This window comes from Zeus faber, assembly GCF_960531495.2.
Source record: "Zeus faber genome assembly, chromosome: 18".
Taxonomy (NCBI): domain Eukaryota; kingdom Metazoa; phylum Chordata; class Actinopteri; order Zeiformes; family Zeidae; genus Zeus; species Zeus faber.
The window spans coordinates 1,036,246-1,063,594 of NC_137210.1; the positions used below are offsets into that span (position 1 = coordinate 1,036,246).

Genomic DNA, 27,349 nt, shown 5'->3' on the forward strand with positions numbered 1-27,349 from the left:
CCACGAGCGGGCCCACGGAGGAAGCACCGAGGTTAACGAGGCGGCATTCGGGTCGGAATGAGGACGCAACCTTACCGTCCACCTCTGCCAAGCATCCTTCTTGCTAATGTCCAGTCCCTGGAGATCAAGATGGATGAACTTTGAGCGAGGATTAAATTCCAGCGAGACACGAGGAACTGTTGCGTTCTCTGCCTGACGGAAACATGGCTGACCCCACTGGTGCCGGATGAAGCCATACGTCCAGCCGAGGCCTTCTCCGTGTTCCGCGGCGACAGAACGGGAGAGTCGGGGAAATCCAAAGGTGGAGGAATCTGCCTAATGGTAAACAACCGCTGGTGTAACGCCAACAACACCAAATTCCTCTCCCACTCCTGCTCGCCGAACCTGGAACAGCTGACCATACTATGCCGTCTAATTTAGCACGGTCATTATTACAGCCGTTTATATCCCACCGCAAGCAGACACCGGCGCAGCTCTGTTGGTTCTGTACGATGTGTTGTGGGATTTCAGAACACATCCCGACGCGGCTGTGGTGGTGACTGGGGACTTTAACAGGGCCAACCTTAAAAAAGTTCACGTGTGCCACCAGGGGAGATAGAACTTTGGACCATTGTTACACTCCTTACAAGAACGGATACAAGACCGTCTTGCTCCCTGCTTTCGGGAAATCAGATCACGCCACGATCTCGCTGGTTCCTGTTTACAGGCCTCTGATCGCGCGGGGTCTGGTGATGACGAGGGAAGTGAAGCGGTGGACGGACCAATCGGAGGCTGCGCTTCAGGACGCTCTGACCGACGTAGACTGGGACATGTTCCAAACAAGTTCAAGTGAGGTCAGCGAGTTTACGGAGGTTGTAGTAAGCTTTGTGGCTACGCTCGCGGATGATATCGTTCCCACGGTGAAAGTTCGGATATTTCCAAACCAGAAACCATGGGTTGATAAATCCATCCGCTGCGCTCTGAATGCTCGCACGGCCGCTTACAACGACGGTCTTGTATCTGGAAATATGGACAATTACAAAGCGGCGTCGTACAATCTGCGGAGGGCGGTGAGGGACGCTAAACGGATGTACAGAGAGACTGTGGAGCAACAGATGGAGCGGGGGGACACAAGACGCTTGTGGGAGGGGCTGCGAACAATAACAAACTACAACAGCAGCTCCTCCCCAGCCACGAGTGTGGACGCCTCCCTAGCCAACCAACTGAACTCCTTTTATGCGCGGTTCGAGTCTGGCAGCAACACCGCTAGCTCGCCGGCTAATTGGAGTTACACCGCTGGGGATGAGCGCGCACTCTCAGTGTCCGTGCACGAGGTCAGGAGGGCTTTAATGCGGGTGAACAACAAGAAAGCTGCGGGCCCAGATGGCATATCTGGGCGAGTACTGAAGACCTGTGCTAACCAGCTAGCTTGGGTGTTCACCACAATATTCAACATCTCCCTGGCTGAATCAGTGGTCCTGTCCTGCTTCAAGAGGTCCACCGTCGTTCCTGTCCCGAAGATCGCCTCTCCTGCCTGCCTGAATGACTACCGTCTGGTGGCCCTCACCTTGGTGGTCATGAAGTGTTTCGAGAGGCTGATTAAGGATTACATCTGCGCCTCCCTTCCCCGCACCTTGGACCCGTTGCCGTTCGCGTACCGGCAAAACAGATCCACGGATGACGTGGTCTCCCAGGTACTGCACACCACGCTCACGCATCTGGATGGCCAGAAGGGGGCCTATGTGAGAATGCTGTTCATTGATTATAGTTCAGCTTTCAACACCATAGTCCCCACCAGACTGGCTGTCAAGCTGAGGGAGCTCGGATTGAATGGTCCGCTGTGCACCTGGATCCTGGACTTCCTCACAGGCCGCCCCCAGGTGGTCAAGGTGGGGAAGTACATGTCAAGCTCCCTCACCCTGAATACAGGATCCCCCCAGGGCTGCGTCCTCAGCCCCCTACTGTACTCCCTGTACACACATGACTGTGTGGCCAGGTCCAGCTCCAACACCATCATCAAGTTTGCTGACGAAACTGTGGTCGTGGGCCTGATCACCGACTGCGATGAGAAGGCCTACCACGAGGAGGTGGCTGACCTGTCACTCTGGTGCCAGGACAACAGCCTACACCTGAACGTCAGCAAAACCAAGGAGCTGATTGTGGACTTTAGGCGTGGATCACAATCGAGGACGCACGCGCCCTTGTGGATTAATGGGACTTCTGTCGATAGGGTGAGCAGCTTCAGATATCTGGGAGTCCACATCACAGAGGACTTAACATGGACTGTACACACAGACACTCTGGTGAGAAAGGCGAGGCAGCATCTGTACCACCTCAGGCAGCTGAGGAAATTCCGGGTCTCGGTGAGGATCCTCAAGTCCTTCTACTCTGGAGCAGTGGAGAGCATCCTGACAGGCAACATCACTGCCTGGTTTGGGAACTGTACTGCCCAGGACAGGCGGGCCCTGCAGAGGGTGGTGCGTTCAGCTGAACGTACCACTGGAACTACCCTCCCCCCCTTGCAGGACTTATACACCAGGAGGTGTAGTAGCAGAGCTCGCAGGATCATGAAGGATCCTCATCACCCCAACAACGGACTGTTTCAGCTGCTGCGGTCAGGCAAGCGCCTCCGCAGTCACACAGCGAGAACAGAGAGACTGAGACAGAGTTTTTTCCCGCAAGCCATTAGAACTGTCAATGCTGACCTCACCAGGGGTCCTAACTGAGCCACACACATAGGCTCCACTACCTTACTGTACTATATGTAGCATACTGTACCACATACTGTGTCACTGTTCAGGGTTGTGCGTGATGCCGTATTGCTGCGCAGTGATGTTGTATACTGTGCTGTATTATCCCAAGCACTACCTCACTCTATTCACATTCACATGCCACTTTAATTCACATGCCACTTTAATGCACATATCTGTATATACATAGGCATATTCCCTCTATCTATTCCATTTTAGTTCATTTTATTTTTATTGTATTTTATTCTATATATTTTTATCTTGTTCTATAAGTATTCAACTTACTGTATTACGTTTTAGGAGTCAGTTAGTCGGTCTATTAGAAAGGAATTTTTTTTTTTTTACTTTTATTTTTTTTCCTAGGACATATCGTGTGCTATCATCGGGTGCGTTGCATTACAATTCACTGCATATATGTATGAAAGTATGTATATGTATGTGACAAATAAAAATCTTGAATCTTGAATCTCCCAGGTGAGCGTGGCGGCAAAGCACAGGGGTGGAAGGATAGGTTCTGGATCCCCTGTCTTCTCCTCTGGCGCGAACACACGGGACAGGGCGTCAGGCTTGGTATTCTTGGTGCCTGGGCGGTAGGATAGAGAGAAGTTAAACTGGCTAAAGAACAACGCCCACCTGGCCTGCCGGAAGTTGAACCGCTTCGCCGTCCCGATATAGGCCAGGTTCTTATGATCCGAAGGGGTGGATTGCTCCCTCTAGCCAGTGGCGCCACTCCTCCAGGGCTAGTTTGACGGCCAGGAGTTCCCAGTTGCCCACGTCTTAATTGCGCTCGGGTGGGGTGAGTCTGGGGGAGAGAAAGGCACAGGGGTGGAGCTTACCGTCGGTTGGAGAACGCTGAGACAGTACAGCTCCTACCCCCATGTCCGAAGTGTCCACCTCTACCACGAACTGGAGGTTGGCGTCGGGCTGGGCCAAGTCTGGGGCCGATGGAAAGCAGGTTCTGAGGTCGAGGAATGCGGCCTCAACCACGGGCTCCCACTTGAAGCACACTGCGGTGGGGGTAAGGGCTGAGAGGGGAGCGGCGATACGGCTGAATTTTCGGATGAAGCGCCGGTAGAAGTTTGCAAACCCGAGGAAGCGTTGGAGCTGCTCCCAATTTGCTGGGGTTGGCCACTCCATCACGGCGGCCACCTTCTTGGGGTCCATCTCCAGCCTCCCTCGGCCAATGATGAATCCTAGGAAGGAAATGGAAGGAGCATGGAAGACACACTTCTCGGCCTTAACGAAGAGATGGTTCTCCAGACTGAGTCCATCAGGGGCAAGGGGTACTTGTTCTTGACTGTGATGTCGTTGAGTCCCCTGAAGTCGATGCAGGAATGGAGGGTCTTGTCCTTCTTGGCAATTAAGAAGAACCCTGCTAAAGAAGAACCCTGCGCCCAGCGGAGACGACGAGGGGCGACGTTATACAGGCGACTGCAGGGGAGGGGGGCGCCTGGCAGGAGGTTGATTGCGCAGTCGTAGGGGCGATGAGGTGGTAGGGATAGTGCGCCCTGCTTGCTGAAGACAGGGGCCAGGTCCAGATATTGTGAAGGAACCGAGGACAGGTCAGGGCTCTTGCGGTCCCCCGGCAGCACGTCCTGCGGCGGGGTTGAGGCCGAGCAGAGGCAGTGGGCATGGCAGTGTGTGCTCCAGGAGCTCACGCTGCCCGAGCGCCAGTCCATCTGAGGGTTGTGGGTCTGAAGCCAGGGGTACCCCAGAACCTGGGGGTTCAGTGGGGAATCTATAAGCCTCAAGGACTCACGGTGGTTGCCGGAGAGTAGCAGCTCGATGGGGGCTGTCTAGTGGGTAACCGGTTGGGCTGACCGGGTCAGATGTGACCCGGTCAGCCCCTTGACCTCGAGCAGTGTGGGGAGAGGGACGGGTGTCAGCCCTAGCTGGCATGCGAGTCCCAGATCGAGAAAACTCGCATCCGCCCTGGAATCTATGAGAGTGGAGGAACAGAGTGTTATACCCCCCCAGGAGAGGATAGTTGGGAGCAGAGGACGGGAGAGAGGGTTGGAGCTGGAGCAACCGGAACGTAACCCTAGTGAGGAGTCGCCCTCTCCCGGTCGGACAGGGCAGGTGGCTCTGAGGTGTCCCAGCCGGCCGCAATACAGACAGGCGCTGGTCTGTATGCGGTGGGCTCGCTCCTCGGGGGAGATCTGGGAGCGACCGAGTTGCCTGGGCTTGGCATCGGAGAGAGTCGGGGGACTTCTGAGGCGCCCAAGAGTAGTGGGCACTGGAGACCGGGGCGTAGCCATCCAGGTGGGAGGCACGGGCTGGGGTCTCGCCCCCTCCCTCTCGCGCCGGCGCTCCCGTAGCCGGTTGTCCAGGCGGATGGCGGTCTCCACCAGTAGGTCCAGGTCTGTGGGCTCGTCCCGTCGCACCAACTTGTCCCGCAACTCGTCGTTCAGGGCGCGCTGAAACACGTCCTGTAGGGCCGTCATTCCACCCGCTTTCTGCGGCTAGTGTCCAGAACTCGGCGACGAGGGAGGGGACGCTACGGGGACCCTGGCAGAGGGAGAGAAGTCTTCTGGTGGCCTCCTTGCCGCAAACTGGGTGGTCGAAGACTCTCCTCATTTCGCGGGTGAACAGATCGTAGGAGAGACTCACGGGGCCCCCCTGACTCCAAACTGCGGAACCTCAGCTGAGAGCCGCCCCTCTCAGGCAGGAGATGAGGAATGCGATACGGGCACCATTGGAGGCGTATGACGATGGCTGCTGTTGAAAAACCACCGCGCACTGTACAAGGAAGATGCGGCAGGTGCCGAAATCGCCGTTGTAGGGCGCTGGAGCCGGAACGTGGGGCTCAGGGGGGACAAGAGAGGTGCTGGGAACCCTGGCGGAGGGAGGAGGGAGGGCCAGAGGAGCAGGGGGGCCACGGGAGCCGGAGGAACCTGCAGGCTGCTGACGCCCGCCGAGATGGCCGGAGGTGTTCCGAGATGTCCCAGAGGGCCTGGTCATGTTGTCAATTGTGAAGGTTTCTTAGTGGATTTGCTGCCATTGTGGCGTATGTTAGCATTGGATGGGGGTACTTGCCTACTTTTCTCGTTCTTTGTTGTTGTACCTTCATTCCTTTTCCGCAGTATAATCCCGTTTTCAGAGTGGAGGTTGGCAGCACACGTGCCTCCATAACCGGAAGTCATCTTTGGAGTCTTAAAGGGCAGAACAATAAAGGACATTTTTGAAGCTGTGTCTGATGCAATTGACAAGATTGGGACTTAAATGGGACAAGCCGTGTGGAGTAACAACGGATGGGGCTCCAGCAATGACAGGCGAGCACAAAGGAATGGCCTCTATGGTGTGCGTCAAGGTGCAAGCGACTGAAGGTGAGGCTGTTAAAATGCACTGTATCATCCACCAAGAAGCCTTCTGTGCCAAGTCCAGCTTGGCGATGGGATGAACACTGTTGGGAAAACTGTCAACATAATCCAAGCATAAGGGCTCTACCACAGAGAATTTCAAGCTTTCCTATCTGATGTCGATGCTTGAATATGGGGACCTACTCTCCCATACACTGCAGCGGTTTTATTCCCTGAGATCAGAGATCGACCAGTTCTTGAAAGAGAAGGACCGACCTCTTCATGAGCTGAGTGACCCTCTATGGTTGGCAGACCTGGCTTTTTTTTGTTGATTTTATCATTTTAACACACTGAATAAGAGCCTACAAGGCAAAGACCAGCTTGTACCGCAACTTTATGTGCACATGAAAAAGCATTCTGTGTGAAGCTCTGTCTCTTTGAGACATAACTACGCAACTTAATGTGGTTCACTTCGAAATCAAATTTGCTTTTCCAAAAGGCCAAGCTTTCTGCCAAAAAGGGGAAATATGTGTCTGTGATCACATCTCTCATGACAGAATTCAGTCAGCGCTTCCAAGATTTTTCTATCATCGAGAAAGAAATCAAGCTGTTCTTGACTCCCTTCCTAATGGATGCAGAAGAAGTGGAAGGGAGGCTGCAATTAGAACTTATCAAAATACAGTGTGATAATTCTCTGAAGAATCAACATCAGCTTCTCTCCCTACCTGACTTCTAACAGAGCTTGGAAAAGGCCAAGTTTCCTCTGATGAGACGCCACTCAAAAAAGAATGATGAGTCTGTTCGGTTCAACATGCATATGTGAGCAAACATTTTCTCTGTTAACTCTGAACAGAAGCAGTGAACCAAAATGACCGACAGCCATCTCTGTGATGTCTTTTGCATCTCAACCACCAAACTTACTCCGACCTGCCAGCCATTCTTCAGTCCAAAGCGCAGCATCACTGCTCCCACTGAGTGCTGTTCCCATTATAGGTGAGGTAAAAATATATTACACAGTAATAGTAATTCATGTGCTAATAAGCCCAATAACGTATTTGTGTAACAAGCTTGAAATATACCCATCCCCTTTTTCCCTTATTTCCCCCTTTATACAAGGCTGTGAAGGGGGAATTACCATCCTGACTAAGAAGCAATCTGAGGCTGCTGTTTTGAGAATGTGCTGCCAACCATTAATGTAACAAAATAAATGAAAACTCATTCAAAGAAAGCTAGGTGTTAGGTGTAATTTTTACTTTAAGCATTTTCAATTATCAAGCATAATTTACCTACATTTGATTGATTTTGCTAACTTTAATACACTAGAGGCGAGGCAATATAGTCCAGTGAGTGGCCAAGCCCTTCGCATGTTTTTCTGTATGTGGCCCTCAGTGAAAAAGGTTTGGACATCCCTGACATAATAAATGGCGAAAATGTAAAACATAATAATTGGTGAAAATGTAAAACATAATAAATGGTGAAAATGTAAAACATAATAAAAGGTGAAAATTAAACACACAATAAAACATCAGTGATGATAATTCACTAAATTTCAAAACACCATGTCACAACTTGTGTGGGATAAAATATAAGCAAATGGTAAAATAGCAAACAAACATAAATATATATATATTTGAGCAAACCAGGAAAACAACAACACTACAAATTCACAAAGATTCACAAAGTAGCGCATCATGTGTGGTTTTAAACTCGGGTGTCCTGTAAGGAAGGGGTGTCGAGATTGTTGTCAGGGCCCGCATAAGGGGGAGACCAAGAGTCCAGAGGGGGCTCAGGGTCGTCAAAGGGTATGGCAACAAAGTTCTTAACGATTTGGGTGGTCATGAGGCGTAATAATGGTATAATGCAAACCAAACAAGTGCATAATAAACGAGGACGGCGGCTAAAGTGGCGGCACCAAGAGTAAGCCAGTGGCGCCAATTCATAAGGAACCAGCAGAACCCACTCTGAGCGTCGTTGACTTCCTCACCACAAGTAAGCACACCGGGAGTCCAGCTGATGCTGGGTCACATTTAGAAGAAAAATTGTGTGAGGATTGTGTGTGGGTTTGTGACGGAAGCACACAATGACGTCTGATTGTCATTAACGGCGGGCTTCTTTACCGGAAAAATTGGAGTGTGTAAAGGCTGATTGGTACTTGGGACAATAATGCCTTTTTCAATAATGCCACGAGAGCATTGAAAACAGGGGTTATGCCGTCTACTGCCTTGCGCGGAAGGGGGTATTGAGATTGTCAAATCCCTTTTGCTGAGCCACATAGGGAGTGGCTTATTTTATGAATCCAATATCGGCAGGACCGGTGGCCCACAGACATTGGGGAATAGTTCCTAATTCGTCTTCTGTGAGTACGCCTATAAACAGGAAGCTTTTATCTGCATCGCGTCACAGTATAAGTCGTTCGATGGGTGTGACGTGTTGCAGTGGTGTGGTGTAGATGTCAGTGGAGGTAAAACGTGTAAGGCGTGTTAGGCGTAGAGGGAGAGGGTTCCCAGTCTGAGGCGTTTAAAACACAACCGAGCCAGGGGCCCAGGTCCTTCCAGGCAGAAGAGTGGGGCTTCATGAGTGTGGTGGCTGGATCCATGCCAATTTCGACTGTTGTGGAGTACAAATAGAAACAGAACGAATAAGTGATCACGGGTGCCCCGATCACGCCACAGTTGATTGTTGATGTTATCATGATACACGTGTGTGGGGCGTAGGCCCAGGCGCTGGGTTTTGTTGTTGTTGACGTCGCACAGGAAGGTGGGAGTCCAGGTCCACATCCGGTATTTTGTCCGGTAACATAGGATACAAGGAAGTAGATTGATTTGTATTATATGGTGGTGGTGATTTCACATTTCCTGTCCTTTTTCCTGGCCCTGTCTCTTTCCCTGATTCCCATCTCTCTGTAACTTTTCCTCTCCCTGCTTCCTATTCTTTTTCTTTTCTCTTTTATTAGCTTCTTCTACCCACTCTCCAAAGACCCAACCAATCGGCCTTGTACCTCCTCTTTTTCTTTTCTCTGTCTTGTAATCCAACTTTCAGCTGCTGTAGTTGATTTAGACTAAAGCTTCCTCCTATGGGAAAACCTAAGCTTTCCCATTCTACCAAACTTATCCCTGTTCTGTCATCTTTTCCCTTCAAACATTTGTAACATTTCTTTAATTCTCTAAGTTGTTGATCCTTCTGTAGCGCTTTACTATTAGTGGCACCCATCCTGGTTGTCACTGGAGATTTCTCTTGTACAGATTCTTGTTAATTTTGCCCCCCCCCCCTCTTAATCAAGGATGCTAGATTCTATTTCACCTATCTTTCACCGAACTTAATAGTTATTTTTAGCCCAAACATGACCATCGTCATGCCTCCAGTTTTTTCTAAACGTTGGTTAAAACATGAGTGTTAACACTTAAAATCCTTTACTTCCAAGAGAAATCCACCAGGGTGCTCTGCAAATTGTAATTTAAAACATTTTCCACACATCTGTCTTACCCCGCTTTCATGAACCGAGGCGGCGCCCCAAAGTTCCACTGAAGGACGGTCCTCCAAACGAGAGTTTTAGTCTATGCCGGCTTCGTCATCGATGGTCCCACTGGACGCACCTCAATCCTGGTTTGTGACGCCAGATAATGTTACAGAGATTAAAGGGTCACTTTAATCTGCAGTTTGTCCGTCGGTGATTTTGAATAAAGAGGAAGACAGATGTTGGTTTTTGCTTGATCAAGGATCGGGTCAGAGATGTGCTCGAGAGCAGCTCCCTGAGTCGACCAGTTTATTTTTGAGGAGTCAGAAAATATATGGTCAGTTTGGTGTCACAGATTCATACGTGTTCAAGAGAAGGAGAGAGCCAGGAGACGTGTTACTTTCCTCACGAATCCCTTTGGATTCACAAGTGGCCAACTTGCCTGCACTGAAGACGAGGTAAAAAACTACCTCAGCGGCACCTACAGTGACAGTGCAAGAGAACAAGATCTTGGGCCATGTAGGACTTTGATTACCCCACCGGAACCCAGCTTTGCATTTTGCATCAAGGAACCAACTTTGAAAGAAGTTGAGGAGGTTGTCAAAGCTGCTCGAACCAGCTCAGCGCCAGGCCCTAGTGGAGTGCCATATGTCGTGTACAAGAGGTGCCCCAGACTCTTGAAGCGACTGTGGAAGCTCATCAAGATCATCTGTAGGAGGGGGAAGGTGGCACAGCAGTGGCGACGTACAGAGAGTGTATGGATTCCAAAGGAGGAGAGCTCAAGCACCATCGAGCAGTTCAGGGTCATTTCACTCATTAGTGTCGAGGGCAAGGTATTCTTTAATAGTGTTGCCCACCGCATGATGGAGTTCCTCCTGAGGAATACGTACATTGACACCTGTGCAGAAGGGTGGGATCATGAAGGTGCCAGGATGTATCGAGCATACAGGGATCGTCACCCAGCTGGAGGCACGTGAAGGCACAGGAGAACTGGCGGTCCTCTGGCTTGACCTTGCCAATGCCTATGGGTCGATCCCTCACGAGCTGGTGCAAAACCTCACTTGACCGACACCACGTTCCAGGCAAGATCAAGGACCTCATACTGGACTATTACAGCTGCTTCAGTTTGAGAGTCAACCAGAGAAAAAACATTTTCGTTTCATCAGCTCTAGAAGGGCATTATCACCGGATGCACCATCTCTGTGATACTGTTCGCCTTAGCCATGAACATGCTGGTGAAGTCAGCAGAGGTGGAGTGCAGAGGCCCAATCACCAAGTCAGCTCTGCAGCAGTCCCCCATCAGGGCATTCATGGACGATCTGACGGTGACCACAACATCTGTCTGGGGCTGTAGATGGATCCTCCAAGGGCTTGAGCGTCTCATCAGCTGGGGCCGGATGGACTTCAAGCCAGCCAAGTCCAGGTCCCTGGTTGTGAGGAAGGGAAAGGTCACTGACCAGTTCCACTTCTTCATAGGAGACACCCAGATCCCATCGGTCGGAGAGAAGCCAGTTAAGAGCTTGGGCAAGATCTATGACTGCACCTTGAGGGACACCGCAGCAGTTCGGAACATGGCTGACGGCAGTGGACAAGTCAGGTCTGCCAGGAAGGTTCAAAGCCTGGATCTACCAACATGGCATCTTGCCACTACTTCTCTGGCCACTGCTGGTCTATGATGTGCCACCGACCATCGTTGAGCACTTTGAGAGGAAGGTCAGCAGTTTTCTGCGGACGTGGTTGGGCCTACCACGAAGCCTCAGCAGCATCGCCTTGTACGGGAGGAGGAACAAGCTGAAACTGCCCTTCAGTAGTCTGGCAAAAGAGTTTATGGTGACCTGGACAAGAGAGGTGCTGCTATACAGAGACTCCAGTGACAGCAAAGTCTCCTCAGCTGGTATAGAAGTGAGAACCGGCAGGAAGTGGAAGGCTCATAAGGCTGTCGACCAGGCTGAGTCACGACTGCGACACAATGAGCTTGTTGGAGCAGTGTCATCCAGACGAGCAGGGCTCGGCAGCAGCCCAACACCTCAGTACAACAAGGTCCAGAGGAAAGAGAGACGCCAAATGATCCAGGATGAGGTCTGTGCAGTGGTGGAGGAAGTTCGCTGCAGTAGGACAGTGGGGATGTGACAGCAGGGGGCAGTGGACCCGATGGGAGCAGGCAGCGGACCAGAAGATCTCGTGGTCAGACCTCTGGAAATCTGAGCCACACCACATAAAGTTCCTTGTCCAATTTTAACTGCAGTTACCAACAGCACACATTGAGCACTGGGGGTTTTCTTTTTTTTTTTTTTTCGGAGGGGGGCGGTCGGATGGGCCCCCCCTCCTGGCCTGGCTGGAGTCCTGACGGCTTGCGCCTGGTGGCTTGGGATGTGCTGCGACCTGGTGGGGCTGTGGAGAGCGCAGCTGGGTGCCTTCCGGGGCCCCTGGGGGACTGCTTGTCGTTGTGGTGTGGGTTGGGGGCGGCTGTTGGCCTTTTGCTCCTGCGGCGGGGCTTCTCTGCAGTGCTGGGGGTGGCGGAGGGCCTGTATACCTGGTGGCCTGCCGGCGTCGCTGGGGGGCGGTGTAACATCGAGGTGCCCCGTGCTGGGCACTTGCTGCTATGTGTATGGTCACTTGGCACTCACGCCGGGCGGGGCGGGCCTCCCCCCTTGTGCGGGCCGTGGGTGGGCGTTATTCGGGTGGGGTGTCGGTCTATCACCGTGGGGCCGCGATCTGTGCCCGGGGTCCGTGCCTTACGCCCGTGGCCCGGGTTCTGTGCCGGCGGCTGAGTCTTGTGCCTGCGCCTGGGGCTTGGTTGTATGTGTGCATCCCTGGGGTGCGGGGTCTCCTCGTGCTCCCTGGGACTTGGTCATGCTCCTCGGGCTGGGCGTGGGAGTTGCTCCACGGCCCTCTGGCTTCTCTGGGGGCCCGGGGGTCTGCCGTGGCTGCAGGGCGGGGTACCCGGGGATCTCCTGCAGCTGGGGGTTGTCCGCAGGGCTGGAGTTGGAGTTGGAGTTGGAGTTCAGGGCGGTTCCGCGTCCCTTGCACTGCTTGGAGGTGCCGCGACATAATACCGACCTTCTACATCAGTACCAATGGGGATAAGTCATGTACACTCACCGGTGGACATCTTACACACACACACGCACGTACACAGCCCGCACGCACGCACGCACGCATGCACGCAAGCACGCAAGCACGCACGCACGTACGCACACCTGCTTGCACACCTTTCCTCCTCTTTCCTCCCTCATTTACTGCCATAACTTTGACAGGAAGAGGCCACGTGACCAGTTGTAGTTCCAGTTTTCCTGGACCTTATTTAGTTTTTCAATACATGTTGTCGTCCAATGTTCATGTTTTTGTGTAAATGTTGTTTGTTTCTATGTTTATTTGTCTCACCATGGTGATTCTCCCCCTCTTGGAGTAGTGATCAATTGTTTATAGACCCAAACATGATAAATACTTCTCCAAAGAGGGGGAGAACTGTACTTTTGTCAATCTACAGGGCATCCACAGGACAGAGTTATTGCAGCAGTTCTTGATGATTTCAGAATTAATAAAGAGTTGCATTGCACGTTGAGAACTTGAACTCCACTTGCAGACTAACTCTGTCCTAGATGAAATGGCATACAAATACTCTGTGTTGTATGCCCGGCATGCTGACTGCACAGGTTAAAAAAAAAAAAAAAAGTTCCTTGTCCAGTCGGTCTATGATGTCCTCCCCAGCCCGTCCAACCACTTCCGTTGGGGCTTGGAAGATACTCCACTGTATCCACTCTGCCAGAGAGGAGGATCTCTGGAGCACATCTTGAGCTGCTGCCCAAGAGCCCCGGGAGAGGGGCGCTATCGATGGCGCCATGACCAGGTTTTGAGGGTCATCGCAGATGTCATCAGCACAGCCATCTCGTGCAGCAGGCAGCAGCAACCAAGTGGGCAGTCCATCGCCTTTATTAAAGCTGGGGAGAAGCTGCAGCAGCGCCCGAGCCAAGCAGGAGGTCTGCTGGCAACAGCACAGGACTGGACCCTGAAGGTTAACCTTGGGAGACAGCTCAAGTTCCCGGAAAACATTGCAGCGACCACACTCAGGCCAGACATGGTCCTGGTGTCAGAAAACACAAGGCAAGTGGTCCTGCTGGAGTTGACTGTCCCCTGGGAAGACCGGATGGAAGAGGCCTTTGAGAGGAACAGGGCCAAGTATGAGGAGCTGGCAGGCGAGTGCCGAAGCAGGGGATGGCGGACCCGGTGCAACCCCATCGAGGTTGGGTGCAGAGGTTTCGTCGGCCAGTCACTCATCAGAGTACTGAAGATACTGGAAGTGAAGGGACTGCACAACAGAAGAGCCATCAGAAACATCACAGACGCTGCAGAAAAGACATCCAGATGGCTGTGGATCAAGCCGGGTGATCCGTGGACACGTGCTACTTAGACACAAGCCGGGACCTGATCACTCCGGCTGGGTCGCCTGGGGGAGGGTGTATGATGTTGAAAGACCCGAAACACCCGATGATCCCAGATCACATCACTGATGATGTGTCTAAGCTGCACCAAGCGGTGTCTGTTAGAAAAGATAAGGTAACCTCTGTGATGCGCTAAGGACAATGAGGTGTTGTTCTTGCTTTTGCAGCTGCATCCCGGTGAGGCTGAAAACAACGATAGCAGCAGTTGGACTCTAAGGTTGGAATGTCTGGGAATTAACACTGTGTGCTGAAATAAAGATATGTGATATGAGGTTGTGTTCTTCATTATGTGTGTGCATATATGTTTGTGTGATTACAAAGATTTAGATATAGTGTTACAATACGTTTCTATACTTTCTGTACTGGCATGAAGTGTTCCAAAACACTGTGCAGTGTAGATTGTGTGGATACTTCCCTATGGTGTCTAGGGTACACATGTCTGAGGCGGTGAATAGAATAATGCTTAGGTCAGTTGAATAATACTGTCATTAGCAGGTGAACATTACTGCTGTCCCACACTGCAGGTGCTTTGACTCAGTCACACTTGAAATTATGAACAAAAATTAAAAAATAAGAAAAAAATAAATGTTTATAATGTAGCCATCTAAAATACATAGTCCTAAAAAAAATTGCCATCAAAATCTAACTCTTCAGTCTTTACTGGCCACATATGCTTACACATACCAGGAATTTGACTCCGGTTGTCGGTCAATGTCAATGACTCTCAGAACTTGTTTACTTGTACAATAAAATGTAATTCCTCACCTTCATACAATAAAATGTAAAAAAACAAGTAAGAAGCAAAGCAAAATGTAAATATTAATTTAAATAAAAATATTAGTTATTATTAGGGGCTGGACCCCTATTGTTTTTGCTCAGATTTTTATTATTTTTATTATTCATTTTATTATTATTAATCTTCTTGGCATTTTTTGGGCTAAAAGCGTCTGGCCCATGAGCTTGATCAGCATCGCTGTATATTTGGAACAGAAATTAATGAAAAACTGCCGCAAATTTACCAGAAGTTGAAGAACGTTGGCCCGACCTGATTATTTTGAGGAGCGGGGCGCTTTGTGATATCATCATCTGAAGTTCTAGAAGTCCAAGCTTCGTCTCTCGGAAGTCATTCACATCCAGTGACTTGTGCCTTCTGGCCTGCATAGTGTTTGCTACACGTAGACAGACGACCTTCTTTTGTTTGCGTGTTTGGTGGATTGCAATACCAACTTTTAGCTCCAACCACCACCTACCATACCGGAGTAAGTAGAACATGATCTAGTTTACATTAGTCTATAAAAGAAAATATAATAAGTAAAAAAATATATAAATAAATAAATAATACTAATAATATTAAAAAATCTATATTCCATTAAACAGTCTGGTGTTCATTAAGAAATCTATTACCGTTCTCTGTGTTTCCTACACCTTATCTCCTCATTTGTTTGTAATATCCCTTCCAAATCCCATGATCATCCTGCACACATAGTTATGAAAGGCAAGGCCCGTGCAGAGTCGTTAAGAGGGGCAGGTGCTCAAATAAAAAAAAAAAGGCACAGCTCTGGTTCGGGGAGCATGTGTCCACTTACTCAATGCCTCATCATACTTAACATGATCCGCTATGTGTACACTATTACATTTAGCAGACTCTTTTATCCAAAGCGACTTACAATTATTCAAACACCGACAGACACAGCCATCAGGAGCAATTAGGGGTTAAGTGTCTTGCTCAAGGACACTACAGCATGCTAGCAGGAGGAGCCTGGGATCGACCCAGCAACCTTTGGATCACTAGACCACCAGCTCTACCTCCTGAGCTACCATCCCCTATTCCATGAGTTAATTTTAGGAGTGCAAAGGATCACAAAACTCACATAACTCATTTGAACGTGGTGGTGAATGGAGAAATATGATTAGATCAGTAATTGAATTCATTTTTTTATTTTATTTTATTTATTTTTTTATTCCTGTGCTGTCAGCATGCTAGGTATACAACACAGAGTATTTGTATGCCATTGCATTCGGGACAGAGTTAGTCTGCAAGTGGAGTTCAAGTTCTCAACCTGCAACGCAACTCTTTATAAATTCTTAAATCATCAAGAACTGCTGCAATAACTCTGTCCTGTGGATGACCTGTAGAATGACAAGAGCAGTTTTGGTTATGGAGAGCCACTACCAGCCCCCCTCTTTGGAGAAGTATTTATCATGTTTGGTTGTCTATAAACAACTGATCACTACTCCAAGAGGGGGAGAATCACCACTGTGAGACAAATAAACATAGAAACAAAAAACATTTACACAAAAACATGAACACTGGATGACATGTATTGAAAAACAGTTAATTAGGTCCAGGAAAACTGGAACTACAACTGGTCATGTGGCCTCTTCCTGTCATAATTATGGCAGCAAATGAGGGAGGAAAGGAGAGGAATGCAACCAGGAGGGTGCTGGGGTGCACTTGAAGCAGGTGTGTGTGTGTGTGTGTGTGTGTGTGTGTGTGTGTGTGTGTGTGTGTGTGTGTGTGTGTGTGTGTGTGTGTGTGTGTGTGTGTGTGTGTGTGTGTGTGTGTGTGTGTGTGTGTGTGTGTGTGTGTGTGTGTGTGTGTGTGTGTGTGTGTGTATTGTCGGCATTATGTCGCGGCGCTTCCAAGCAGCGGAAGGGGCCCCGAAGCCCCCTGGAACTCCACAGCCCCATGGACACCCCTCGGCTGCAGGAAATCCACGGGTACCCTGCCCTGCAGCCACAGAAGACCCCCGGGCCCCCAGAAAAGCCAGAGGGCCGTGGAGCAATCCCCATGCCCAGCCCTAGCATGACCCAGTCCCAGGGAGCACGAGGAGACCCCGCACCCCAGGGGTGCACACATACAACCAACCCCTGGGTGCAGGCACAAGACGCAGCTGCCGGCACAGAACCCGGGCCATGGGCGAAATACACGGACTGTGGGCCCGGATCACGGCCCCACAGTGACAGACTGACACCCTGCCCGAGCCGCCCTTCCCACGGGCGAGCCGGGAGGATGCCCACGCCCCGCACAAGGGGGAGGCCTGCCCCACCGCAGCCGACCAGATACCCTGCCCGGCATGAGTGCCAAGTGCCCATACACATAGCAGCGTGTGCCCAGCACGGGGCACCTTGATGTCACACCCCCCACCCCGGCGATGCCGGCAGGCCGCCAGGTATACAGGCCCTCCGCCACCCCCAGCACCCGGGGCACCCGCCGCAGAGAAGCTGCGCCGCAGAAGCAAAGAGCCAACAGCCGCCCCCCACACCCACAACTGCAAGCAGGCCCCCTAGGGGCCCCGCCAGGTCGCAGCACATCCCAAGCCAACAGGCGCAAGCCATCAGGACTCCAGCCAGGCCGGGAGGGGGGACTCACCCGACCGCCCACCGGCCAACCACGCCCCCACACCGACCCGCCAGCGACCGGCCACCCCAGAAAAAAAACAATACCCCAGTGCTCAATGTGTGCTGTTGGTAATTGCAGTTAAAATTGCGGGGTTGGGGGTGCGAGTCCTTCAGGCAAGTCGAACCCAAATCACTTGCACCCCTCCTGTCCTGCAGACCCTGGTCCGATGGAGTGTTGTTGGGAGTAGGATTGGTGTGTGTGGAATGTGTTCTAAGCTAATGTGAGTGGGATTAAAATTTTGGGACGGACGAGAAGCACGCTTAGGCAGGAGCGTTACAGGCAAGATGGCAGCTGCCCACCGCATCCCCACCCACATAACCTGCACCCTGCCCATCCCTCAAGCTCTCGGTCTATTCTGTGGTGTATGTGCTGAGTATGAGTTTTGGCGCTGGGAGAGATAGGCGAGTCGCGACCAGATCGATCCAGGGGAGCAGCAAGCTGGGGAGAAACCACACAGACCCCCTCCCCCCGGACCCAACCGCGCCCCAATGTGCCCACCTCACGTACCTGGTGGCAGCCAACCTACAGCGATCAGCCAAGGGCGCAGAGCGTCCGCCATGAGCCTCTGCCATGTCGGGCAACTCCGTGCCTCAATCAGGCCCCTGATCAGCCCCCAGCAGCCGAGCATGCGGACTACAGAACAGAGGGCGGCACCCCCACCACAGCCCGACCCCCCAGCGACGAGCGCCCCACGCACCGAGCGCGTCAGAGGGCAGGTACCTCGGCAGCCCGATGTGATGACAGGAGACCGCCCCCCACGAAGGAGGCCACATGGCCCAGCCAGGTTCAGGACTGAGGTTGACGGGACCAGACGGAACGCGGGTGGGTGCCCCTAGTGGCGTGCCGACCCACCAACCACCGGGCCTGAGACCCTTCTTTTCACTGCAACTCTGCATCGATATTTATAGAATTATTACTTTAAAAAGTAACAGCGGCAGTAAAACTGTATTTCACTATGATGGCTACATTTTGCAATTAATCCGTAATTCACATACGAGCGCGTGGAGGGCGACCTGTACGGATCACAACTATGTTTCTGTTACACCACAACAACATGCCTAGTATGAGTGACTGGAGCTCCCTCACATGAGGGCTCCTTGTCTCAGCTACCCCATCAGGCTCCTACCTCCAAAATGGCAGGCCCAAGCCTCACATTCGCTGCTAACCTTACATTGTTAATACAATCACTAATAAACATTTACAGAACCTAACAAAGTGCCACAGAAGTACAGTGTAAACATAGTTTTAACTCAGGATACAGAAATAACATCCCACCCAAAGTTCAATGTCGCCATGCAGCATTTCCTTCTTTACTGTGGTATATCGAGATCTCATTCACTGGCAATGGATTCTTTTGTACCCTAAATTCGTACTACAATGAACACTTTCTTCCCATAAACACTGATAACACATCGGAAAAATATAAAAACTCTCTAAACTTACATTACAGCCAAGAAATTATTCTGTTTGATAACTTTTACATGGCTTCTTGTGCCACACTCCACCGCTCAATTTTGAATGTCTCTGGACATTTCGTTCCAGTAAACTCAGAATCTGTCAAAATCAACAGTGAAGTACAACAGAACTCCAGTTCCGGTTACAAGTCCCATAGGTTTACAGTACCAGTTCAATATGATCTCCCGGTATCATCTTTCCCTTAATGTTCATCCAATTCCTGTGTATTTCACTGCAACCCCCACCCCCCCCCCCCCCCCCTTCTTTTTTTTTTATAACAATTGTCTTTATACTGTGTGACCCTATAGTACTTATTACCTCAATGTCTGCATGTAAACAAAGATGGCGGAACGCAGCGATTGAGGAACACAAGGTTATCTTGGAATAAAATGTCTTCATTTACAAAAGACCAAAGACAAAAAATATCAATTGAACATATAACACATAAAACAGGTAAGACGGTACATAAACACACACGTACATGCCTAGTTGGTAATCTCTAACCACTACAGAGTGATGGAGTCTACAGCATGCATCGCACATAGTGCGAATTGACCTTTAGAACCATAACCTGCACATTTATAGCGAATTGGATGATGACATCACAAAGCATCTTAACCTAGAACTCATCTCGTTGCATTTGTTTTCAAACATTGGCTAGTTGGTAGAGCACAAACATTCAGCTACTTTGGGTCAAATATTGTCTGTTTTTTCACTAATTTGTTTTTTCTTTTTCCTTTTTTTATAATTTATGTGCATCCGTTTGGACAAAACTTGAACTTGAACCACCATGTCTGCAATGTGTCGGTTCTAAAGACACCTCAATTGTGTTCCAACCTTAGGAGATCATCCTGTTCCAGACACTTATAGCCCAAAAATTCTGAAAATAATAAAAATCTGAAAGATTACAATAGTGGATAATATTAATATCAATATTAATATTAATAATAATAATAATAATAATAATAATAATAATGCATATGTAATTCCACCATTTGATTGTTATAATTATTGTTATTACTATTGTAAACAAATTGTTCTATTATGTAAATGTATTTATATTGTTTATATTGTATAACTACATGATGCACAAACAACCATTTTATTTTATCTCATTCATGGAATGTACGCTTGTGAGTCTGGTTTGTTCAGATCTGCTCAAATGTTTTCACACAATAAATGTCTGTGCGCTTGCATTTCTGGTCTGTCCGGGCCACAAAGAAAGGGAGCGGCATGGTGGAGTGCACACCATGGGTGAGGACACGTTCCTCATTTATATGCATATATTGCCCAGACATTCTGCTACCTCGATACCCATACATACTTAAAAAAAACCCCGCCTGTTAAAAGAGGGCACCATTCGGCATCAAGGTTCAAGGGGGCAGGTGCTTGGGCACCCTTGATGGAGAATTCTCACAATGTGGTTGGTGAGGTTAATCTGCCCGCTACAGGAAAACAAAACTGAGAGTATTAAGGATATTTATTCTGCAGAATAAAGAGAAAGATACAGTCATGCTTCAAAGCAGTGTACTGGCGTAGACTGATTAGATAAAGAGAGGTTGTGTGCCATTGGTCAGGTGTCATTTACAAGAGTGTGCCCCTCAATCATTTCCCCGAGTGTTTCCCTCAAATAGTGATTTAACACTCAAACTCCGGTCACAGATTCAATCCTACTATGCCATACAAAAAAACACACAATGCTCTTTCAAGCCCCACTGGGGTTATCCATATCTCCAAACAAGGTTGAGTGAGGATGGAATGTGATCTGGTTTTTCAATACTAAAATTGACATTTTTTTAGAAAGAGCAGGCCCTTCATATAAAATCTGAGCGACTCATTAAAACCCACAGGCAATGTGTTTTAAAAGCTACGTAACATACAAAAGGCTATTGTCCTATATAAAACAGTAAAACCTAATTTAAATAGTTGATCATGTGCATTTTTCTCTCACACTATCTAAAACCTATCTAAAGCTATTATTAACATAGTAAACACAATCAATGATCAATCACTTTGGTCTATAATCTGTGACTAATCCTGTTTCTACTTAATGATTTAACCAACTAAATATTCAAACCATTTGACCAAAATTTTGCCAATACTCAAACTACAATGTAGTGTTTTAGAGAACATTTAATAATCTGTGTACTATCAGGACAGACAGATCGATTAGACAACTGCTGCGAACACACACAAAGGCACCCTCTGGAGATCACAAAGATATAATTTCCAGCCGGACTTGAGGGGATCAACCATCCCACAGCTCCCAGTTTGAACAGAAAAGCATTCCGATTGCAGTCATTCAATTTGATGTTTCTTCCGATGCAGTGACATTACCTAAAGCAGGTCTAGGGGAGCACAGTTGGCCAGCGTCCCTGATTGTGCACAACACCATTTTCAATTGTGCGTTCGCGGTAGACGGAGGCCAAACACTTCATGTTCGTCAGTGGAGAGGAGGAGCAGAAGAAGTCTACGCTTGCATTTGATTTTACATAACATAACATAACAATTTCTTTGCTGTTCAGAGAATGTCCCAAGTTATTCAGCCTGGCCAAACTGGATCTCTGTTCACAAGGTCTTCACAGACCTTCTCGGCCATGCAGGAGTAGAGTGTCTCCCAGCAGAATATCAGGCGAATAGGAATGTCCTTTGGGCCTTGGTGAAGCCCCGGGACACTTAATGTGCTTGCCGCAGACATTGTCAGAAGATGAGAGAAGAGGTCTGCCACAGTAACAGGCAGTGTCATAAAGCAAACACTCCAGGGTTTTCTGACAACAAGGTGAAATCTCGAGGTGATATCACAGTGATAATTTACTCAACTTCTGAATATTGCTTCAACAACTGGGTAAATTAAGGAGAGTGTCACATCTTAATAATAACCAATAAAAAAGATTCTGGTTCTATAGGGCACTCTATAATATCTGACAATAATTTTAATGACGAAGCTCAATAAGAGGCATAGAACTAAATTCAATCAAGGTTTTTTCACTTATATTCATTAAGCATTTAATCTCACAATAATTCAAATTGAGTCTTTTAATTTATTGTATTTGCAAATTAGTTAAATACAAATAGCAATAATATCAATAATTTACAATGACCTTTGAATACTGGACTTGTTATGGCCTTACTTAATTGTAGAGCAATTCCGTTTGATCAAGACTGCTGTCAATCCTTCAGGTCTTCCCAATCAGATGCAGTCACTTCTACTTGGTTAATATTCATCAATACACAATCACAACATTAATTGATTCACAAGATGTTTTCAAATGTAAACTTTTAATTTTGGAAAGCCCAAATTAAAACCCATTGAAACGGCCAACGTATTTCACATTCATTTTAGTGTTTCAATTTTTAGTAAGCCTCTCCTCATTACCTCTCCAGTGTACATAGCAAAACAAATCCATCTCTGTCAACCTACTTGCTATGTTTTATACTGTATGTCAACAGCTTCCTTATTCAATGTCAAATCGAGATTACTTCAAGAGAAAAAAATAAAAATAATGCTGTCTGATCATACTGAAACAATTACCAGTCTTACCGAAAAAGGTAACCGTTGGGGATTTGAACACCCAAACACTACTGTATAACATATCAAAACTGACAATTCACTTTTAGAGTATTACTATTTAATGTATAGTGTCTAATCTATACTGTTTGCTTATTCATCATATCCTTTAAATAGAATATTAATTTACCAACGATGAAGGAAATCCCTTCTTAGGTGGCCGGTTTGCCTAGCTGTCGTCTAGGTTTGGGTTGGATTTGGAGCGTCTGTGTTGTGCTCCAGGGAGTGGTTGTCTTCCGTTCCCTTTCTTGTATCTTCTTCTTTGGTGTGTCTGTCCCTCCCTTAGTGTTAGGGTGAAGTCTCCCTGGAACTTGCTGGTCACTTCTTGTTTTTGTCTTGGCTAACGTGTATTTACCACGTGGGTAAGGCAGTTGAATAAGGGGGAGCTATGGGGTGGGGCCTTTGACCTTCTTCTGTTTCTTTCCCTTTTCCTTTGTTCTTTCCCTGGCTTCTTATTATCCTCCATCACTATCTTTCATATTGCTCTAACCGTTTGTGATTTCTTCCCTCTTGTCCGAACCACCTTAGCACTTCCCTTTCTTGAGCTCTTTTCTCTGCCCTTTTGTCACCCGTGTCTTTGGCTTTGTGATGTTTTATGTAAGTCTCCATCTTTTTAACCTCTTCTTGGAACCCCTTGCCCCTAGCTTCCACCGACCCCCCTTTGCTCCTCCCTTGGCTGGCCCCCATATATCCTTAGTGCGCTGCTTGATAGAGACTAAAGTATTTCTGGTCCCCCTAGCTCCCTTGTTCTAATTAGTACAATTATTTTCCCTGCGGTGTCTCCGGCTTTGATTTTATTCCTTCCCGTGGGGTTATATTCTAACCTTACTGACCTATCTCCTTCTGGGTGTCCGACCATGTCCATGTCCGACACTTGCGCGTCTCCCACCTAATGCCTGGGTCTGACGGTGAAGCTCAGTCGTGGATTTGGAGTCTGTCTGTCATGGCCCTCCATAGCAAACCCCTCGGTACCATCTTAGGAATGGAATGTATTGAAAGAATCCGTCTTAACAGGGTATGTAATAAAATTAAGTGTGTATTTTTAAATTTGTCCAGATGTGTATGTAGCATTTGATGTCTGAAACAAACTATGTTCATTGCAGTTCAACGCATCTCTTCTGTCCAGCTAAGCTTTCCATTTGTTAAAACAAAATCACTTTTCATGTTGCTGTTTATCAGTTTGACTGTACAGTTTGACTGTACTCGATCTTAACTTTAACTTGCAATAGATGGGAAGAAACAAGTGACGCATTACAAAGCTGATATTTAGAACAAACTGTACACACTTGAAAACATTCAAGAATAATTCAATCAACATCTTTTTGTGTTGGGTTGGGTTTAATGGGAACTTGTAAGTTAGACAGCCACTTTGATTAAGGAATAATCTCACATGTTTTTTATGTACACCTTTAATTTATACTTTTCCAAACTATCTCGGGTGGGACAGCACCCACAATCCCCTTTTTTTCCTTAGTAACAGGTGCAGTGCTGCGATCCACAGTGTGAACAATACTAATACAAATAGCACCAGGAATCCCTTTACTCCTGCATTGGTTGTGGTGTATTTATCTCTGCATGTTTTTTCTTGACTCTCCAATCACTCCAGGTGATTCATGTATAATATTCTAGGTAAATTACAGACACACAGCTTATTTTACAGTTATAATAACAATATTTACAAGCACTTATACACTTCCTTGGCCAAGTGTCGCCAACTTAAAGGTTCTCTAGCGCCGGTGCGATTGCCTATCCCTTAGGCAATTTTAAACTCCCTGCCTCCTTCACTTGGGACATCACAGCATATGGCTGTGATGACACAGGACGAAGAGTAGTATCCACAGTAGTTATGCCGGCTTAAGTTCCACTTGAACTTTATAAACTCAATGACTCCCTGCCCATGCAGTCCTCTCCTTTACATAGGACGTCTCAGAATATTGCTGCAATGACACAGGATGGAGAGCTGTATCCACAGTAGTTGTGTCGACTTAGTTCCTCTTGAACTTTACAAACTCATTGTTCCTCTCAAACTTTATAAAGTCTTAACTTTATAAACTCTTAGGTCTGCTGTAAATCATTCTATTTTCATTTCTTCTGCTTGAACTTTTATCTTCTACCTATCTCAAACTTTTTACCTTCTACCTAAATCGCGTTCTTTTCAGATATGCCTCCTCAACACTAGAAAGTTGTATGAAATTACTCTGTGACGACCCTCTGGATGAGCGGAATGTTTACCCAAATCCACGGTCTGCTCAGTCTCAGAATAATTACAACATACACGCCATTGTCTCTTACAAGACCTGGGAATCTTATACTTGATAACAAACCTCTAACTAACCTCTCCATGCTACTCTTTTTTAACTGATTATAGCAACATTCAGACAGAGGATCACTCATTCTTTTCACACCATGGTCTTTCATAAACACACATGCACATCGATTATTCGAACAGCCTCTGTTAAAATTCCTTTTTTTCTGATTACATTTATAATTACAGTAATTTTTGACAAGGTAAATATTTTAGGTTCATTGGAGAAGAGGCTTTTCCTACATGCAATCTGGGTGGAGTCCTGCACTCAGACACAACCGAAATTGCAGAAAAAAGGCTCTGCTTACCTTCAAATTATTGTGACCAATAGTGTCTCTGAAGTGCAGGCGGGTTCCTCCCAGGTCTTCAGTCTCGATCTTAGTCATCGTTCTCTACTGACTCGGCTTGTCAAATGTCGTGACAAAAAAAAAAAGTCTGGATCTCTGTACAACATCCCTATCTTATTCTCAATTCAAAAAACTTGGAAGAAAAAAACACAGGAATCAAACAAAATCTGGTGGGAAAAAGTTTATTGTGTATCAGAGGGACGAATACAGCAGTAAACTTTGAGTAGGCTTTGCGAAACCGACTGAACAACCAAACTCTTTGTGCTTCTTTTATGTCCGTAATCACCCTTTTCCTCATACATGCTGTGCCCCTTTAAGCGCCGTGAACCATTCACAATCCTGTTGTCAGGGTTTCACTATTTTTTTGGTAGCTCAGTAACTAATCACATTCTTTGTGGGGGTGAGCCAATTACAGCTCGTAGTATGTGTTCCAGAGTGATCTATTGGCCAGGCGGTCACAGGCGGACACTCAGTGTGCAATAAGATCACCCAGGATTCATTTGAAGTGTATCACTACAAATAGAGTAAACACATAGCCAACCACACAATGAACTCCATACTTTCCCTAACTATTCAAAACTTACTAAAACTAGTTAGAAAGTAAGCACCATAACTGGACTTTTAAAAATAAAAGAAAGTCAAATAAAAATGTTAAAAAGACATAGTCAGGCACCAGTCAGGCTCATCCCATATATATATACACTAATCACAAAATGTTGGGGATATTTGGCTTTCGGGTAAAATTTATGGAAAATGTAAAAAGTTCACGCTACAGTGATTGTATATGATTGATTATATCATGAAAGTAGGGCATTTAAGTAGAAGCATGCAATGGTGATTTCCTCATCTCAAACAATTTATTGAAACAAAAGCCAACAACAGTGGTGGGTATACCACAACAAAAAATGTCAGTCTCAATAACTTATCATGTGCCCTTGAGCATCAATTATAGCTTGACAATGACGTCTCATGCTGTTCACAAGTCGACTTATTGTCTGCTGAGGCATGGCACCCCACTCTTCTTGAAGGGGGGCCCTCAGGTCATTGAAGAACAGAAAGAAAGAACAGTCTTTATTCGTCACGCAACACACCACACTACAACACATGCTTGCACACACACACACACGCTTTGATGGTGGCCGGTGAAATGGATCCACTGCATTTGACCCATCCTGGCTTGTCCTTCCTCCGGGGGCACAGCCAGGAGCAGTAGGTAGCATACGTGGACTCGCCCGGGGACCAGGTGATAAGTGTCCATCGCTGATCAGACGATGATGGGTGCATGTTTTTGGTGGGGGTCCTTACTGACGTGAGGTGGAGGAAACCCCATGTGAGCACGGGGAGAACATGCAAACTCCAGACGGAAAGGCTCCTATTTGGGAGATAACCCGCCGGAGCACGGTGCCAACAGCGCCCCAGGCGGGAATCGAACCCATCTTGCTGTGAGGCAGCAGTGCAATGCACTGTGCCACAATTGGTTCTGGGGTACAGAGTTACTAGTCTCTACACAGCGACTCAGCTGATCCCATAGGTTTTCTATGGGATTCAGGTCCGGAGAAAGTGCAGGCCACTCCATTTGAGGTACCCCAGTCTCCAGCAGACGTTCCCTAAAGATGTGACCTAAATGAGTCATTAAAACCCAAGACAATGTATTTAAAAAAGCTACATAAGATACTAAGAGGCTATTGTCTTATATAAGACATGTGACACATCATTCATCATTCAAAGAACTGATCACACCCTCTGCCACTACAAGTGCCTGCTCCCTTTTACATCTCCCTTTAAAACTCTGCGCTCTGTCTTTTGTACTGTCCTCATCCCACTTTTTCGGCCAAAGTTCTGACATCTTCTTTTTGATAAGGGCCTTAGCCTCCCCTTTTCTAAATGGTATGTCATTTACAGTATATGCCTCGTATTTAGTGATCATTCAGCCTTCCTGTCTGCAGACTAGACAGACAAACTGAGCCGATGATGCGTTTAAATGAAACTTGGAAAACTATAATGCGTGCTGTGTTTCTCAAAACCCGGAAAACTAAAATCGGTCACAAAAGGCATTTTTGCACTCCAGGAAGTTCTAAGAACCTTAGAAGCAAGGACCATTCCTTTCTTTTGTGTTGATTTACAGAACCTTGGAAACCTGTAACATGTACCTAACATGACTAAACTGGACCCTGTGTATTGCTGCCTGCAGCTATATTTAGGGGTCCTTATAGCTATTGTTTTTGTTAATGGAAAACCTGACTCCAGTAGTCTGTGGATCTCATGGATCAGCCGCACTCACAGACAAGATGGATAAAATGTGTATTCAGGGTGGTTCCGACATGCCGTTGTCCAAGTTTGATCCAGA

The 27,349-nt window shown here is 47.6% G+C and overlaps 1 protein-coding gene across 1 annotated transcript in view; it reads right to left on the reverse strand.

Annotated features, from left to right (window-relative positions):
* Positions 1–5,173, reverse strand: part of LOC307244348 (claudin-14-like) — a gene marked incomplete at both ends in the record, with an annotated part of 33,674 nt that extends 28,501 nt beyond the window's left edge. The window contains 1 exon segment of the mRNA XM_080019498.1: positions 5,078–5,173. Coding sequence (XP_079875624.1) covers positions 5,078–5,173 — 96 coding nt within the window.
* Positions 5,174–27,349: the final 22,176 nt, after the last annotated feature.